This window comes from Strix uralensis, chromosome 13, assembly GCF_047716275.1.
Source record: "Strix uralensis isolate ZFMK-TIS-50842 chromosome 13, bStrUra1, whole genome shotgun sequence".
In the NCBI taxonomy this organism is placed as follows: domain Eukaryota; kingdom Metazoa; phylum Chordata; class Aves; order Strigiformes; family Strigidae; genus Strix; species Strix uralensis.
Window position 1 is genome coordinate 3,505,681 of NC_133984.1, and position 18,677 is coordinate 3,524,357.

An 18,677-nucleotide genomic window follows, 5' to 3' on the forward strand; every position below is an offset into this window, starting at 1 on the left:
TTTTACTTCACATCACCCTGCTCCCAGGTGATCACCCAATTTACAATACCTAGAGTCATTTAAATAATAACCCCCTTCCTGGCACAGTCTGATTGATGTTAGTTTGCTCTATATTCCTGTCAATTTACTCTATTCCTCCTGTTCTACTCTTGCACTTTCCAGTTTCCATGTTTGCGACATCTACTCAATTTCTCCTTTCCTTTGCAAGTAATGTACATCAGTCTGAGTAGCATCAAAGTGTTGAGATAAATCAAATTAGTATGAGTTCCAAGCAAAGATTACAGACCGAATAGTCCAGATACTTTCACCTAAGAACATCACAGCCAAAAAAGGCTTAATCTGCAACATTTTAATGAGCCCCTAGCAGGGGAATTCCTTTGTATATGCAGAGGACTGAAGCAGAAGAATGGATATAGAAATGGGTGTGGATGCTTGGTTCTTCTGTACGGCGTGAATTATTTTGCATGTTAGAATCTTCCCTGACTGGATGAGGGAGAGAAGATCTGCTCTTACTTTCTCTAGAAAAGTGGGTAGGATTTTCTGAATGCCCAAAGCAGCAAAATTCACTCCAATCATTGTAACTCACTATCGTTAGGGGTTGAAATGCAGCATTTGCCAAGAGTGCAAGTTCCTTTATTTGATCTCTTTGACTGTACCAGTCTAACTGCCAATCACAGGAAATACCTCTAATAACTCTTCCTTTTACTTAATAAGGAATACCACATCTTTAAAACATTAGAAACAGATGTCACTGCATTACTTCACTGCTGATGTATGTAATAGAAATGACACACTAATTAATTTAATGCAGTATAAATGTACTGATTATTTATCATGGCTGACAATAAAATTATGAAAACATTCAATTACAATCAGTGGTAATTCATTATTTATTGATTCTGCATTATGCACACATTAATACAATACATTTAATTACATAAGAGAAGGGATCATTTTTCTATTGATACTCAGACGTTTAGATTCATCAGTTTTATTTAACATTCTTGATGTTTAAGTGGGAAGTTTTAATCCAGAACTCAAAAAAACCCTCTACTGAAATGTCAGAAATAAATTGAATACAAGTGTCAAGTACTAGTGCGTCTAGAAGAATGTGGGCAATAAGAATGACATACTAATTTCAGCCTCTTCTTTTTCTCACGTCAGTGGCCTACATTTGTTAATATGATCATGGTTACTCTTTCCCAAGTAAACCAAAGGCATTAAACACTAAGCTAGCAAAAAATTAGTAATGTGTTTTCTTCCTTTTGAAGCCTTTACCCAGAACTAGCAGTATGAGTGTTTTGCATGCTCCTGATGTAAACTCAAAGATCACTAGGGTAAGTTAAGAGCTTTAGACTGGGCCCTGAGTAATTTTTTTGTTAAGGACTAGGAGAGTATTGTTGTCACTAGGACTCCAGTCAGGCTGGAACTTAGAAAAAATGGTATTTTATTTCGTTATGACTAGGGTGCATTGTAAATGCATCTTTCAGTTATTTTTTCATCCTTCATTTTGGGCCCACAGTTACCTCTGACCCTTGTAAATCTATGTTCACATTTATCCCTCCCATTTATTTTAGTGAAAATCCAAGTTGAAAATCCAAGTTCTTCACTAAAAACTAGCATTTTCTCCTATAATCTACTCACATTGGACATACCTATATCAAGCCTATAGAAAAATTTCATAATACTAAAAAAATAGTAATAAAAAACCCACCGGGAATCTTCACATTGCAATATCTATAGAATTGCTTTTTTTATTGTCCTGCCTTATGTTTGGCTACAGTAGACAGATAAAACACAAACATCACTATTGAGCCTTCCAGTCTTCTAGAAACAAAATTATTATTATTTTAAATTAATTCCCTACTGCTTCACTTAAAAAGCCATCATTATTTTTTATCATTGTCTCCTCCTAGTCAATTGTGTCACCCATCATTTTCTCTAGAGGATCCCTGTGAGCCAGTAGCCACATTTATGCCAGCTGGCAATAAGTAATTTCTAGAACGCTATTGACTGGCCCTATCAGGAATGACTGGGGCTTTCCTCTCTTCTCCTGTGTCAGAAAAGAGCTCTTTCACATTTCACTCCAATGGGGCATATGTAACGATGATAAAAACAAACACAAACAAATATAACAGAACCTTTGCTTGACATCTTGCCACACAAACACAGCTATAGGACTAATATACAATACACCAGGATTTCTGTAGCTGACAGTGTTAAGAAAACAGAGTATTTTGCATACCAGTCCAAAAGGAACAAAAATATTGAAACTTTAATTTTAAATAAATATTCTAAAATACTTATTTCAGCTATAGGGAAGCTTACTAGTTTGTACACATTCAAATTACATACTGCTGGACTCCATTCAAATAAACCATCTGGATACTTTATAACTGACAAGATATTACTGTATGATTGTTAGGCGTTAGTAACTTTGCCTTGTCTTAAATAAAATTACAGAGAAATAATAATATTCATCAATATAGTTGATTTGTATATGCTTAGTTGAACTGGACAGCTGCTGGGTATTAATTCTCAAACCTTGAGCATTTTCTTAGTTTAAGAGCAGGTCTTCTCTCCATGGATAGTCACCTCTCAAGGGTACTGTTTTTACTACAGCCTTTATGATTTTATATTGCTTCATGCCACTCCAACTTGCTGGGTGTTGATGCGCAAGGCTTCCTCTGGCCTTGCAAAAATTCAGTTTTATTTAGAAATATGTTTAGCTTATGGAAGACATTAAAGTCAAAAAGGAAAAAGAATTCTCACAGTGGAATTTGATTGTCACATTAATCTCAAAGCAAAAAATGTCTTAAAAAGGACAAAGTCAATGAGAAGTGTTTAAATCTGATTTATTAAATCTCCTAATAGCAATTATGTCCAGAAAATGAACCCCCAAAAGTTTCTATTTGAACTTAGTTATTTGTTATTTCTATCATTTCCAGTATATAAAAATCTCAGATGAGTTTAGGGCTTGATTTTACTAAATACTTTGCTGAAGTAAATACCCCCTGCCCCACAGAGCTTCCAAGCTAAGGTTCTGATTCTAAAAAGATGTATGAACTAGTTAGGAAATATGAGCATTCTTATTGAAAGGTATTCATTTAAATCTAGCTTATGTGAAAATTCTGCCATAGTTTTAGGCAGCTAGAGTAGGGGCCTAAAACAAGTGGCTAGTCTTCTGAGAACACACATGTAATCAGTGGAGAGAAAGTGAGGTTCCTCCAGAGCGTAATTTAGATCATTTAAGTTAACAAATATAGCAATTTAGTTAGTATACAATCATCTCCCCTCATCTAAAATTGGGTTACTCATAATGCATAAAATATTAAACTTTGCAAAACGGGTGCCTAACTAAGCAAGCTTAACAAAAGGAAGGAGAAGATGGCATACACAATCACTGCCATCATGGAAATTGTTGAAATGCTCTGTTGGTATTGCTTCTTTGGTATCCCCCTGAAAAGTTTTGTTCATACTTTTCTGCTTGCTTTGTTTAGTGAATGCTTTAGGAGGAAGCTAAAAAAAAAGGGGGTGTGTGTGTGTGAAAAAGTTAAAGGACTAGGAAAGAAAAAGAGATAAAAGATTGAAAAAAAAAGTAGAAACAAATAGGAAAGAAGGATATTGATACAAAGGAAGAAACAGAAGAAGCTGGGAGAAGAGGCATAATCTAAGTACACTGGGAGAAGCAAATAACCAACCTAGCCAGCACGTCCTGGATGCTGCTGGGTGTGTATCTGTCAGACTCGACTTCTTCATATAAGATTTGTCTGACCCCCTTTCAGGACAACTTGTTCAGGGAGAAGGGACACGCAAAACTTAGCGGTGCTTGTGTGAACTAACCTGGTCCAGGTGAAGGAGATACAGGATCTGTCTGGCTCCCAGGACTGCTGGGTTTTACTTGTGTGCAACTGAATGAGTTACCATATGGTGCTTCTGGAGGCTGCCCGACAGTCAGGCGTGAGGAGATGACCGATGCTATTGTATCTAAAACACAATTGATGCCTCACTTGAATCTGGAAGTTTCAAGCAATTACACGCAAGACCTCCCGAAAACGGCCGTTGCTTCCCGTGACTGATCACCCCCTCCTCGTCTCCCACCATCTCCCTCCGTCCCGCCCGCGCAGCACACGCTCCCTTCTCCAGAGAGACCGAGTTTGCTTTAGACCTGACTCTCTCCCGATACGCTGCGACTGCTTCCACCACCACCTCCTCACAGAAAACAGTAACGACGCAGCATCGGCTTCTCAGGCAAGAAGTGGAAAGTCGGATGCACTATTTCTCTAACGGAGACGCGCACTGCTACCCTCTCCCCACGCCCCATCTCTCCTGATTTCTTTCAGCTGTGGCAGGGCACAGGTGTTTTAACACTCGGGAACGTACCAGAGCGCATCGACGGCTGAAACTACCTTGGAAAAGGGGGGCGGCCGTGGGCCGGCCCCCAGCTTTGCCCTCCTCTCCCTCAGCGCACCGGGGCAGCGCCCGCGGGATCCCCTCACGGCCCAGGGAGAGCCCGCCGAAACTTTCCTACCCCGCGGCGCAGAGAGGGAGTTTTCGGGAGCGCGGGCGAGGCGCTGGCCGGGCGGACTCTCCTCACATACCCCCCGCCAGGCCGCCCGCCAGCCCCGGCCCGGCCGCCTCACGCCCCGCCGCCCAGGTGCTGCGGCCGGCGCTGCCCCGCCCCGCCCCGCCGCCCGGCAGCCACTCGCCGAGGCCGCGCTGGAGGCGGGCGGGGCGCATTGGCTGGAGGGCGCTGTCACTCTTCTCCCCCCCACCCCGCCTCCTCCTCCCCTCCCGCCGGCAGCGCTGGGGAGGGGTCTGGGCGCGCGGCTGGCGGCGGCCGCTGCGTGTGGGAGGGCGGGCGCGCGGCGCTGTTTTTAGTGGTACCGCAAAGAGCGCGGCCAGAGAGTGCGCGCGAGGGGCGCGGGGCTGAGGCGAGCGGCGGCGGGAGCCGGGCTGGCCATGGCTGTCTCCGCGCCGCCCGTCATCGCCGCAACTTCCAGCGGCGGTGCGGGGGGCTCGGCGGGCTTGTTCCGGGCGGACCCGCTGTACTCCAGCCCCGCGGAGTCCCCGCGCCTCACCAACAGCCTCGTCAACAGTTTCCTCTCCTCCGGCAGCGGTGGGGCCGGCGCGGGCGGTGGTGGCGGCGGTGGCGGCAGCGGGGGCGGCGGCAACGAGTGTAAGATGGTCGACCTGCACGGGGTGAAGGTAGCCTCGTTCCTCGTGGAGGGGCAGGAGCTGATCTGCTTGCCGCAGGTCTTTGATCTCTTCCTCAAGCACCTGGTGGGAGGGCTCCACACGGTCTACACCAAGCTGAAGCGGCTGGATATATCGCCCGTGGTGTGCACGGTGGAGCAGGTCCGCATCCTGCGGGGGCTGGGGGCCATCCAGCCCGGCGTCAACCGCTGCAAGCTCATCACCAGGAAGGACTTCGAAACTTTGTACAACGACTGCACCAACGCGAGGTGAGCCGCAAAACTTCGCTCTTCCTCCGGCCGCTGGGGGCCGGCGGCCCGCGGGGAGCCGCGCCCGGGGGTGGGGGAGCGACGGGTCCCGTCCCCTCTCCCGCGGGATCCCGCTGTGTGTGTCGGGGGAGGGGGGGGGTGTGGAGGATGTGGGGGGCGGCCCTGAGGGCTCTACGCGGGGGAGCCCCCGGGCCGGGCCTGAGCGGGGGCTGGGGGGGAGGCGGTGGTGCCGGAACACCGGGCCGACACGGGAAACTCTCCGGGATTTCTCCAGCCCTGAGGGGGCCGGGAGCGCCGGGCGATTCGGCGCGCCGGTCTTCAAACTTTTCCCCTAGCAGGGAACGCTGATAGTTCCCGTATACACTTTTTTTTTTTTTAAAGTTTTCTCCGTTATTTTTCTTCCGCTGAAACTTTGAGTTCTCCTCAGGATCCCTCGCTCCCGAGAGGGCGAGCGCAGGCGGCGGCGCTCAGCCGCTCACGGCCGGCCGGCAGCTGCCCGCCGGGGGAGGCCGGGCGGCTCCCGGGCAAACTGTTGCTCGGTACCATTCCGGAATAATTTTACGTTATGCAGTCAAGAGGTCTGGTGTGGCCGTAGCCCCTGCCCTGGCGTGCTTAAATCACTAAGCCCGGAGCGGGTTGTATTCATGGGAGATCCCTGCTGGGTCCTTCATCCTTGGGGTTATAATCCCGGTTTGTGACCTCATAGCTGCTGCCTTTAGAAATGATAATGATCTAATAAACACAAAAACCCTCTCGGGGCTTAATAGAAATACATAGTGGAGTGGGGTAGGGTGTAAGACAGGGTGTTTGGAGATGACGCTTACTAGTTTAGCAGTTCGTGAGATGCCTCTTCGGAAACATTTGCATTTCAGTGTGCTCCTGCTTTCTCCCTGGCAGGAAACTTTCTTTACGGAGGTTGTTTCAGAGAGCTTTGAGTGCGGTATCTGACTTGAAAGCATGCGAATATGTATTAACTTTGTTTTTTGTGTCACTAGTTCTAACCGCTTAGTACTGAACGTGTGGAGTGGGGTTTTTCAATAACACCTTAAGTACGCGCTAATTTGGGGCCTGATCCTGTTCTCGCTTCTGTGAGTTTAAGCAGGAGCAGACCGGACATCCATTCTTGAATAGCAGTATTTGTTTTGTTTCAAATTATTTTGTTACAGGTGACGCTTTAGAGATGCTTGCACTCAATTCCTAGATATGTTTATTTGAAGTATGTGGTTTTTCACTTGCTCGTGTGCTGTTTCTGTAACACTTTCTCCTGCTGCCTCTTTATTTCAATGTCATGCACCTCTGTGACATCACAACTGCTGCTTTATTAAATGATGGTGCTATAATACGGTCTGAGGCTAATGTATTTGGATAAAATTAGTGTAAGATTACTAAGGGACACACTTAACATGTAAATGCTTCTCTGAAATGTTTCTGAAACTCAGCTAGCATGAAAGTTGACCGTTAAAGAAATGTCTAATTTCTGTGACCGCGCCAAAGTTCTCCTTAGGGAAAGGCAGGATCTGATTTGATGATACAGCCTTCAGATGCAATGTGATGATTTCTGCTCTCTTACAACCAATGATTTTAAGATCCAGAAATGCTGAAGTGTTAAATGTTTGAAACTTGTATTTCACGACTTTTTTTTCCTTTGACAAAGATTTATGGCTGTGATAGGATAAGGGAATAAGTAACGCAGGGAGCAGCTGAGAAAGGAGGCCAGGGGAGCTGTAAGTGAGGAGCTGAGCAATGTTCTGAGAGAGTCTGAAAGGAGCAGTCAGTGGAATGAAGACCTGGTCAAAGGCTGAAGATACGGCAAGAGCACTGGTGAGGGGGGATCTAATAGGACAGAAACATGCCTGAAGGGAGTCAAAACTCTCAGCTGCGAAAGTACATTCAACATGTGTGTAAGCACAAGCTCTCCCTGCCTACTTAAGAAAACACTACGTATTTTCACCTGTTCAGGAATAGCAGATCCCTTTACATTTCTTAAAATGTTTCTCATTTATTGAAACATCGCTCAATGAAAATGCCACTGGTTCAAATAACCTACTGATATCAGTGTATTTCGCGTTCATGGTTTCAGGTGTAATGCACGGTAAGTGTTATCAGCACGTATGAAACTTTTCTCAAGTATTGTAACTTAACAATGTTAATTGTATTCCATCATGCTAATTGAATGCTTGATGTATTTACAGATTTATTTTTTTCCTTCAACAGCCCATACTTAATGGGAAACAATTTTGGATAAAATTAGCTAAATACATGAATGATCTAGTTTTTGTTTGCTGTGAAGTGACCTGGGAGCCACTGCAGTGCATGGTACCAAACAAATGAAATGCGATGGAACTGTTAGAGCTGAACATACAGTATTTGGGTTCTGTACCTGGGAAGTAAAGTCTTGAAAAAAAGTGATCTTTTAGAAGCAAGCCCTTCAATATGTGTTGTTCCACTGCATGACTCTAGCATTACTTTCAACTCGGAATATTGTGAGTTGCTTTTGTAATATATATATATTTTTTAACTTAAAGAGAATTGTATATATTTGAATACTGTAGAAATACTGAATTAAACTCAAGAGCTGCCAGAAAAAGCAATAAGAAGTGCTGGCTATCAATTGTTTTCCATGTGAGTTTACTTCTAAAAGTCAACGTCTATTATGTTAGTGTATACTTTTAATTATATTTTTAATTGGAATACAAACCATCAATTATATATAATTAAAAGAAAGAGAAATTCTACTTCTGTTGCTTACTCTGTTGCATTTTTCTTTAGTGGATGTTGTCTACAGAGCTCATAAGAGCTCCAGAGAAATATACCTGTAAGAGAAAGATTTTTTTTTTTTGGTATGTTTGTTCTGGTTATGTAATACTAGTTACCTGTACCTAACATCTTTGACCTCTGTATTTTTTTTCAACAGTATATGTATAATTTTCATTCACGAGTAAACAAAATGTTCCTCACTTTGATTATTGTTAGTCATCATCGTCTAATCTAATTTGGAAGCAAGGTTTGTAAAATGAAACTAACTGTTCATTTCATTACAGGTAACATCTTCAAGTGGATAGTGAGTACAACATATTTACAAAATTTAGTTACCAATTTGCAAAACCATAGAAGATCACTTAAATTATGGACACATGCTTAATTTTAGTAGTAAAGCATAATGTTTACTTGAAGTATAAAAATATAATGGGGTTTTATTTAAAAATCAAATTCAAAACTGTAGTGAGAATGTTTTTATGATGGTAAATATATCAATCCTTAAAATTAGGATTAGATGAGTATGATTATGACATGTTCTGCAGGGTTTTGTATTTGATGGATGCTGTTGGCTACTGAAAAAGCATAACGTTGGTCTGGATTATTCAGTGAATAGTAAGAATACTTCCCAGAAAACAGCATTTCAGTACATGGCTTATTTTTTACGATTTGAAGTATCCAGTTAAGCTAATATTTTTTATTTGGCTATTCACAAATAATAAAAGGCTTTAGAAATGAATTTAAGCAGTAAATGCAGACATTTTATTTTATGAGATAATGAGGGTCTAGTCATGTTGTCTATTAAAAGCTATCCTATAGTCAGCAATACTCTGTCTTTTATTAGGAGAATGATGTCAAGATTATAATTAAAGCAATTCAGTCATGTAGCACTGCACAGAGCTTCCTTGTATATTGTTTTTAAATGTGGCCATCTGATTATATAAAGTTCTTTGACTAAGTAAATATTTAGTATGCATTCAGACTTGCCCAAACTTGTAAATTTTGGAGGTGCTAGTGTGTTAAAATAATAATAAAAAAATAGATCAATTTCTGAGGTTCCTTTTCTTGGAGAGGAGGCTCCAAACATTCTCGAGAGAGATCACTAGAATAGTGCATTCTGCTAGAGATGCAGAAAGGAATTTTTCTACCTTCTGAACAGATTATTTATACTTTTGGAAAAATCCCTCTTTCTTTTTGGACATCTTGAAAGTCTGTGCTTGTTTAAAACTACTAGAATACTTGAGTATTTTCATCAGATGCATATCTAATCTGGAGAAGCCTTGATTAAAATTCCCTTCTTTTTTCATAGCAATAGAGCTCCCCATTTGAAGTGTAACATGCTTTTCCTCCAAAATGGAGTATTTGTATGTTTCCTGCATGTGTATATGCATAATACATATGTAATTTTCTACTAAGACTTCTACGACTGAAAAATACTGTGTTTTTGTAGCAAAGACAAAAAAGCTAAACAATTAGGTATTAATGATATTCTTGTTGCATATTCAAAAGGTCTTTGCAAGCATTTCTTCTCCTTTTTTTCTTTTCACCATTTCAACCTGCAGAACTCTTCACTGTCACTTCAAATCACACAATTCTACAAAGATAAAACAACATTTAAACTCATTTGCTTTGGGAGGGAAATTGAGCATTTGCACCCAATAAGCCTGATTGTGGAACTGCATGCAAATTGTGTTTTGATTTATCTCTTTTGCACTTTTTTCCATTTGAATTGATCTTGCATTAATTTTGCCAAGCGGCTCTGTGAGGCTGCAGATGTTGCCCTGTGTTTAATAAATCAATGAGACAGATCTGAATGAATCACTTCAGATGGATTCTCTGCTCGGTTTGATGTCTAGATGTTATTCTTAGCTTGTTATCATGACAGATGCATTAATGTTCCCATACACTGCCAGCAATGTCAAAGAGATTGAAGCTTTTAAAGTGGCGGTATCCCCTTTTCCCCCTTCTGTTGGAATAACTAAATTGCCTTTAGGAATAGGTCAAAATATAAATTTAATCATGGCATCATTGTGGGGAAGATGCTAAACTTCTGATCATATTATAACACAAAGTCAGACAAATACAGTTTCATACAGAATGATTAATTATTCCAAAATAGTGGAGATCAATATTAAAATCTAAACATAGGATAGCTCCTTAATAGAGTAACCACTTTCTCAACATTAATATTTCATTGCAATAAGAATGATCCAAATAAATAATATAAGACTAGAACATGTTAAAAGTGTTGCTATAAATAGAATATCATTGTGTCCAAATTGATTACAGGCTGAAGTAAGGCTTTTTTATCTTTTGTTTTAAATTCTTATTAATAATTTTCTTAAGTTAAACGTATGTGGATTCAACATCTGTTAGATTTAAAATAGGATTACTTATTTATTGTGTTTCTGTTACTACTTACCACTTAGTGCCGGATATGTTAGAAAAGTTGTCGATCATGGTTAATTTCTGATCTGTATAGTCTGGTATCCATTATCTTGGAGCAGAACCTGTGGAACGCAAATCATAAAAGAGGCTGGAATGTGTCTTTGTGGAACGGTTTTAAATTCTGGAAAAGATTGCACAAAGTGTAAAGTACTCTGCCATGAATAATGAAGATCTGTTTCCCACGTAGACTACGCACAGTGTTTATTGGCTTTTATTCCTTAGTGTTTATTAGACCACTTGTGGTCTTCCTTGTTTTTCTTCAGAAGATAAAATACTATTTCGTCATTTGCTTCAATCATTTTGTTAAAGCTGATTTCTTTCTCTGTGATGCTTTATTTTAATGTTTAAAATTATCATGAATGTTCCTTTTCCTAATCTCCCCCCCAAAGAGAAGAACTTTGACTTTTTGTCATTAAGGCTTCTGAGAATAAATTGGAGAAACTGGCTGTAACAGATCTAGATTTATGTTGGCATTCTTGGTATTCTTGCTCCAGTAGTTCCAATTTGATAAAGGAAACAATATATGTAATAGAAATTCACAGTTTATTCAAATGAGTTTAAGCTTTAGCATTGTTATGTTTGCCTTTCTTTCACCAATATATCAATGTGTGGCAATAGCATTATACTTAGAAAGCCTCCAGAAGTGACCAGCTCTGTAGATGGGAAATTATTCTCACACTGGGGCTGTGGTTGGACATGCAGCCTCTCTGTGTGCGCATTTGTTTTAAGGGCAGGTGAAAATCAGCTTTCGTAGAACTGAGGAGCACAGCAAAAATCACTGATTTAGAAAATCATGTTTTGCTGCATGGCAGTGGCCTTAGAGTCAGAAACTAGTATCAACCTCCCTTAGTAATTTTGCAGAAAATACTTTAAAAGACATTCTGAGGTGTTTTAAACAATTCTATCTTGTTTATTTCGCTACTTACAGACTGGAATTCACCTTGTGTAAGAGCTATTTGTCAGTATCAATATTAAAAAGGTGTTGAAATCTGGGCTGTAAAGTCCCTGTTTTGACTTTGCTGAGGTGAACCTCTCTTTCATGCCAGTGGAAGTTTGCCAGAACAAGGGCAAAGAACTTATGTTTCTAGGATCTGAGCCCTTCTTGTCAAAGGTGGGACATATTTACCTAAAACCTGTGTTTTAAAGAATTGCGTGTATATGGTGTTTTCAAACAGGTACTACATTTTTGTGTCTAATCTTGTTCTTCCTGAATGTAGGATCTTTTAACTTTTTCTGTGCCTGTTCCAGAAATGATAATTTTGGATTTTCTGAAATTATGAATGAAATTATCCAAATCCTTACTTCAAAATACCTGGCAAGTTCCCATCTAGTTTCTAAGTTCTTCATGTGATTATCAGTGTAATAAAACCCTGTAGGTGAACAGAAATGCAGCATTTTAATGATTCCTTATGTAAACAATACCAATAGCAAAACCAAACATAATGATACTTTAAAGTTATTGCTGTCTGTGACATGTTCCTTTGGTGTAAACTAAGGGAAGATTTTTATGTGTTACAATTAAACATGCATTACCAAGCACAAGTATGTTAGTTAGTAATGATTCTTAGTGATTTAGATTTATCCTGCTTGATATTAGAACTGTCCCTTGGGGCTACAGGCTTTTGATCTTTGTTCCCTCTTGGTAAAGCATGGTTATCCGAAGTGGTTTAGTAATAGGGTTTCCCCTCTCCCCTCATTCTACAACCTGTAAGAAACACTGATACCTATTAACTAATGTACTTCGATACCTGCCCCAGAAGGTTCCAATATCCGAATCCTGTAAAACATAAATTTGTTTGCTTTCCTTTCTTTCTGGTAGCACAGCTATGTTGTTGTTTTGTGTGTGCATATAAAGTTTATTGTCACTAGCAGGCACTGGGAGATTATATTTCCTTGTCAGTACATCTTGACCTGCTAAGCCCATTTTACTCATTAAAATACATTGTGTCAGAGCCTTTCTTGACGCAGTTACAAATACCACTTCCTCAAAAAGTAAGAACCAAAACAAATGAATAGTGCTTGCTTTATTACTGCATAGTGGCTTAAAGTGTAATGTTTAGCAGAGTATATTGTTGTGTATATGTTGAAGTATAAAATGTTCAATTGCAATTGTGTCTGATCTTATCAAGTTTCTGGAAATTGATATCTGGTAACAGCATTTAACCTACATCTAGTCTATCTGCTATCTATGTGATGGGTTAAAAAGAAAAAGTAGTATTGATCTGTCACTGGATTAAAGTTTGAAATCGGCAACAGCATGAGCACAAAAGGCTTTTTTATGATTTCTCAGCTTGCCATTGATCTACCAGTTTTATTGCATTCATTATTTATTAAAAGAATTTGCAAGCTAAACATAACGTTAAGCTAGTTTGCACACAGGGACTGCACTTAGGAAATTGAATGGAAATTGCATTAGAGATGAACATCTGTGCTATTTTTCCACTCGTGTGTTTATGGGTTTGTATAAAAGGTGTATTGGATTAACAGTTATAACCATTATAGCTTGCAGCAATATGTTAGAACCCTAAACATTTAGTAGTTATTTAAGAGGAAGACTCTTTTTACTTATACTAAAAAGTATGGTAATGCTATCACAAACAGTGCTTTTATTGGATTATTCTTTATTAATGGGCTTTTTACTAGTAATGTGTAAAACTTGAGGTATCTAGCTATATTATACATGTATTCTATTATCTATGCTGCATAAAGCTCCATTAATATTGTCATTAATTGAAGGTTTCTAGTGACAGTATTAGTTAAGGATTTTGCACATAGACACCAAAGTATTGAAATGTATTTTATAATATGCAATAGGAGTGTTAATTATTGAAGGATGTTCTTAATATGTGTTCCTTCAGATTTTTCCCAGTGATTCAACTAGTTTTCTGTCCTTCTTGAGCTAGGCAGTTTCTGTAATATATCGTATCGTTGAATCAGGTGAAAATCTGAAATATTTCGAACTCTTTTTTCCACTTCAGTTCACAAGTTCAGTTGCCCTCAACAGTAGCTGTAGTTGTGTGTGACATGTAGAGAGTAGACCTAGAATTCTGAGGTCATCACCTGTAATGATTTTAGGTTTTTTTGGATTGTGCTCCTTCTATAAAAGAGATTATTTTGCTTGAATACCCGATGGTGAAATAGGGAAGAACAAAGAAAAAATTACTTTGGGGTCTCTGGGTGAAAACGTATATATTTAGAATCAGGATGTTACCTGTTTTATTTGGTCAAAAAGTATGTGCAGTCTAGTCTGTTTATGACTCGAATGTACTCAAATATGTCATGTTTTGCATCATCGGTGCACTTCCCTTTCAGCGATTCTATTCGAGACTCAACCTGATACATCTCACCAGCTTGTAAGACTGTTAAGGGTTTCCCGTTTGAAGAAGCAGAAATGTTCTTCATACCGGAAGGTTGTGCTTACTCTTTTGAATGCCACCTCTACATTTCTTTTTTGTCTCTGGTAGGATGAACCCTTACAAGTCCTAATAGTGTTTTGAACAGAGATAGCTCTTATTTTTAGTTGAAAGAATCTCAGTACTATTTTTCCGCAGTTGTGCACTCGTTGTTATTAGTCTTCCTCATTGTTGTTCCTGTGATCATGGTTTTCGTGTTATATTTGAACATATTTATATTATTGAAAACATTCATCATATAGTTTGAACACATTTCAGCTACCCTGGGAATAAAAGTGGAAGTTAGATTTAATATGGGATTTATGTAATTAATATATATACACACATATTGATTAATATATCCACACATATATAAAAAATAATGCATTTTAAACTAAATTTCTGGATTATTCTGAAGCCTCTTCCAAACTGTGGAAATCAACTTTGATTTTTTTTGAAAATTTTGTATACGTACTTATAAAGAGAGAGGCTTTGGAATAATCCAGAAATTTAGTTTAAATTGCATTTGCTATGGACATGAACTGAATTTTCTAAGTTAACTTACATGGCTGTATGAGCTATCTTGGTGTCCTTACCGAAAGTCTTTAATTGTTTTGATGCTTCTCATAGCCATGTAAGTGAGTAACATTCTCAGCATGTAATTTTATTTCTGTCCAGTCTGTGGCAAGAGAACTTTTAGCTAGCGATGCCTTCATGGTACTTTCAATCAGCAGAACATTAAGTCATTTTCCTCTCCTGTTTCCAAAACTGTATGCACAGTGGAATTAAAACAGAACACTTTATATAAAAAAAGTTAGTCAAAATTATTTCACACTAGATGTGTACAGAATTCCAAATCTAATGTGTTTTGCAGAATCACAGAATTGTTGAGGTTGTCAGGGTCCTCTTGAGATCATCTAGTCCAACTCTAGTTTAAGCAGAATTGGCTAGAGCTGGTGTCCAGAGCTGTGTCCAGTTGGATTTTGAGTATTTCGAAGGATGGAGATTCTCAGCCTCTCTTGGGCAACTAGAAATGCCTGTGCTGTGGAAGAAGGATCTTATTGGCATTTATTGGGGTGACTGGATTATGTGGGAGCTGTTGAAGCTACGGGTAGATGTCGGCTAGCCACTGACATGGTCACTGCTCTACCGATGAGCTGCTTGGGCCGGCCCGTACGGATGCTCTGCCACTGCATTTGTACTTACTGGAGCAGCGTATGAGTTGTATGTAACCCTCTGAATCAACCGTGTCATATTCAGATTGAGCTTTCTCTGTCTCACAGATGATTTCCTGATATCCTATATGTGTGTGCTGATGAGCTGACTTGTCTTATTCCCCACCGCTACCTGAGAAAGAATATTTGTAATTAAAAAAAAAAAAAAGTAGCTGTAAGAAAGCTCTTAACACAGACATTGTGCCAGTAGGGGGATTTAGTTACTTCTATGTTACAGTAATTTAAGAGTTGCTAATTAAGAAGATCAAGCTAGTTTAAAGAAAAAATACTTTGTTTCATTTAGGACTTATAATCAGTATATTTAAAATATTATGCATTGTGCTTTTTTTTACACATGTAACGGTTGTTTTTGCCTAGTACAAGTTTTGTGTGATAGCTAATAGACTGTTTTTATAACAGTTAATCAGAAAATGTCTTGTGTCTGTGAAACATTATCTCTGTTGTTTTTTTGTGAAATTGATGAAGGCACCTCGCTTCACTGCTGCAGGTCTCTGGAGCTGCTTCTTTTTATCCCCGTATTTTTAAATGTTGTGTGCTGAAGGGGGCAGTTTTCTAAAAAGCCTCTCTGATAATACTGAAAAATAGAAGTAGGAAGAAGGTCAAGTCTTTCCAATGAGACTTAAAATACATGTTTAAAAAAACCTTCCAACCGCCCAAAAGAACAAGATAGTAAAATACTGGTAGTTAGGAAACAGCAGAACATGAATATTGAAGCAGGACCTAAGGTAATGAACTCAGTGTTTTTTGTTGTGTGAGCTTGTTATTGGAATATGTATTTGTAGGTCTGGGGAGTTTTTTGTAGGCTTGTAAGGCTTTTATTTTTTTGGTGTTTTTTATATGGCAATTCATGTATCTGATAGCTGACTTCTCCAAGTACCTTGACTTGAGCACCTCATCATTAAGAAATCATTTTTACCTGCTCCAAGGTTGTTCTGACTTTTTTTTCAGAGAACTGAATAACTAAGTGATATGTCAGTGCACTTAGTGCTCTCCTTGTGAGACTTGCTGAAAATGCCATATATCCCTTGTGCTCCTCTACTGCCTCACACGTGTGTGTGGCACAGCAGCGTGCTGCGCTCTGACTCGGGGCCGTACCTGTGCCGAAGGGGGTGATGCATTGCCTCGACTTTTGCAGCCACGATGCGTCGTTTAGAAGGAGCCCTCAGAAGAGGTTTGGCCAGAATGATTACTGTAACATGCTGCAAACCTCGCTGTCATGGAAGTGCTTAGGAAGGGCAATGGATCCTGTTATCATACGCTAGAAGTAAGACTTCATGTCTTGGATCACGACCGTAATCACTGTCACTTCTTTCTGCTCCGTTTTTATAAATTGCCTTACTTGGTGCACGACTGATTTTTGGTTCAAACAAATCTGTGTCTTCCTGCTGGAGCTCAAGAAAGTTTCTGTCTTGCAATTTCATGAAATACTCTTCTCTTGCATGTTAAGCTAGAGGGGTTTCTGATCATTCACTTACCTTGCCTTTTAAATATGCTTTCTTCAAAATTTCATTACCCCCCCTCCCCAACCAGCAGTCCTCTGATAAACTGTTCCATCTTCTTAGTTATTCATCCTTAAAGGTTTACAGTGTTAACTTTTAATCTTACCTACTGAAAAATTTAACCCTTTATATTGGGAGAGTCTGTCTGTATTCATGTTGGTGTGGAAAGAAAACAAAAGATATTTGTGATACATTTACTGTAGGCATCTTTACTGAGTAATGCAGTGACTGTTGTAGAGTAGTTCAGAGTACGGCAGTAGACTGTTAGATACATTTAAGAAACCCTTTTCTCTGAAGATCAGTCGAGTGACTGATTTCTTATGCTCGTGTATTCTGATCCAGATAGAAACTCTTTATAAGAACTTTTTTTTATCCATTCATGTGAAATTTATGATCGTATAAGCTCTGTATTTTTGCCATTTTTTCCAAAATTGGCTATTAACAAGAAAAAAATTAAATGCCTGACAGGGTTAAGCTATGTCTGCTGCTGAGTCTGGCATGTAAGCCAGCTAGCTTAGGGACTTACTCTACCAGCACTGCAATTTGATTTAAATAGTGTGTTGTATTAGGGTCTGAATGATTTTTTGGTTTTTTATTGCATCTGTGAGTGTAGTTAGATAGGTCTTGTATTGGCTTCTCCTAATGTACAGCAGGTTTGTCTGTTCCTGTGTAACTTTCTAGTATTTGTCAGCCAAACAAAAGTAGGAACCTTATGCAGGTTGTCCTCTACCTGCATGTTACAGAAGGTATGTGAATGTAGCAGCCTCCTAGTGCCTTTCAGTGCTCTGAGATGGGTGGATGGTTTCAGAAGGAGATGTGGTTATTTTAAGTTGTTGTCCTGCCAGTGTTAGGTTATAATAGCTGCTCCATACATCTGCTTTCTAGGGGGGGGGAAAAAAGGAAGGACGAAAGAACATCACACACCACATCTTATGCCCACCTACTGCTAGCTCACAGTGAAGTTGTGTCTCACAAAGTGTCAACCCTTAACAGGAGCTGGTTATTGATTTACAGGGAGAAGAAAGGAGGAACGGGGAGGCCGAGCTGGCAGATGCAGTGTGTTTGTCTGGGATTCCTGGGTGCTGAGAAAGGGTGAAGTAACTATGTGTTGTGTGCAGTGGGTGTGCGATAGGCTGACACGACCAGAGCATGTTAGGATTGCTGCGGGAGAGGTGGTGATCTCTATACTGCATGCAGAGTAAGTTGAATTTATTGCAGAATTTCTTGCTATGCCTATTCTGCGATTCTCCTTCCCCTTTCCCCCCCATTTTCTGCAGCCCCGGAATTTCTCTTTGACACCTTCAGGTACTTGTGGCCACGTGGCTACACAGATTCATCTTTCCCCCGTCACCTAGATTGATCTGTCTTTGACAATAACAACACAATAACTAAATACACAAATGGCATTCCACTGTAGACAACAAGTGCAGTTTTCATTTGTTGTGTTGAATGGTCATGGAGTTGTCTTCCAAGTTCTGAAAAAATCTTTTAAAATTTCCTTAAGATATTCTTGAGCATATTTTGACATAAGGGTTTAGTAGACCCTCTGGCCTTGTAAACATTTTTTTTTTTTTTTAATCTCTGAACACCTATTTTGGGGGAAGTTTTTTGTTTGTTTGGAGGGTTTTTTTGATGCTGCTGTTAATTTTTCTGCTTTCTGATTAGAAGCTCTTTTATAGTATCTTATGCACACAAAGTAGTTTATCTGACCATGTCACATTGTTTCCAAAATAATCGTTTATCTGATGATGTCACATTGTTTCCAAAATAATCGTTTATCTGATGATGTCACATTGTTTCCAAAATAATCCCTTTTGTCTAGGGCTGTGAGAATTTGAGTGATAATAAACAAATCTACAGACAGTAAGTGTGCAAAGAACA

At 39.7% G+C, this 18,677-nt stretch overlaps 1 protein-coding gene across 3 annotated transcripts in view; it reads left to right on the top strand.

The window, feature by feature from the left end:
• The first annotated feature begins 4,887 nt into the window (after nt 1–4,887).
• The window catches only part of DACH2 (dachshund family transcription factor 2), a 308,465-nt gene continuing 294,675 nt past the window's right edge, over nt 4,888–18,677 (top strand). For all 3 annotated transcript variants that reach the window (XM_074882876.1, XM_074882877.1, XM_074882878.1), the window contains exon 1: nt 4,888–5,465. In XM_074882876.1, the coding sequence (XP_074738977.1) occupies nt 4,963–5,465 (503 nt within the window). In that variant the 5' untranslated portion in view covers nt 4,888–4,962. The remainder of the gene's footprint in view (nt 5,466–18,677) is intronic.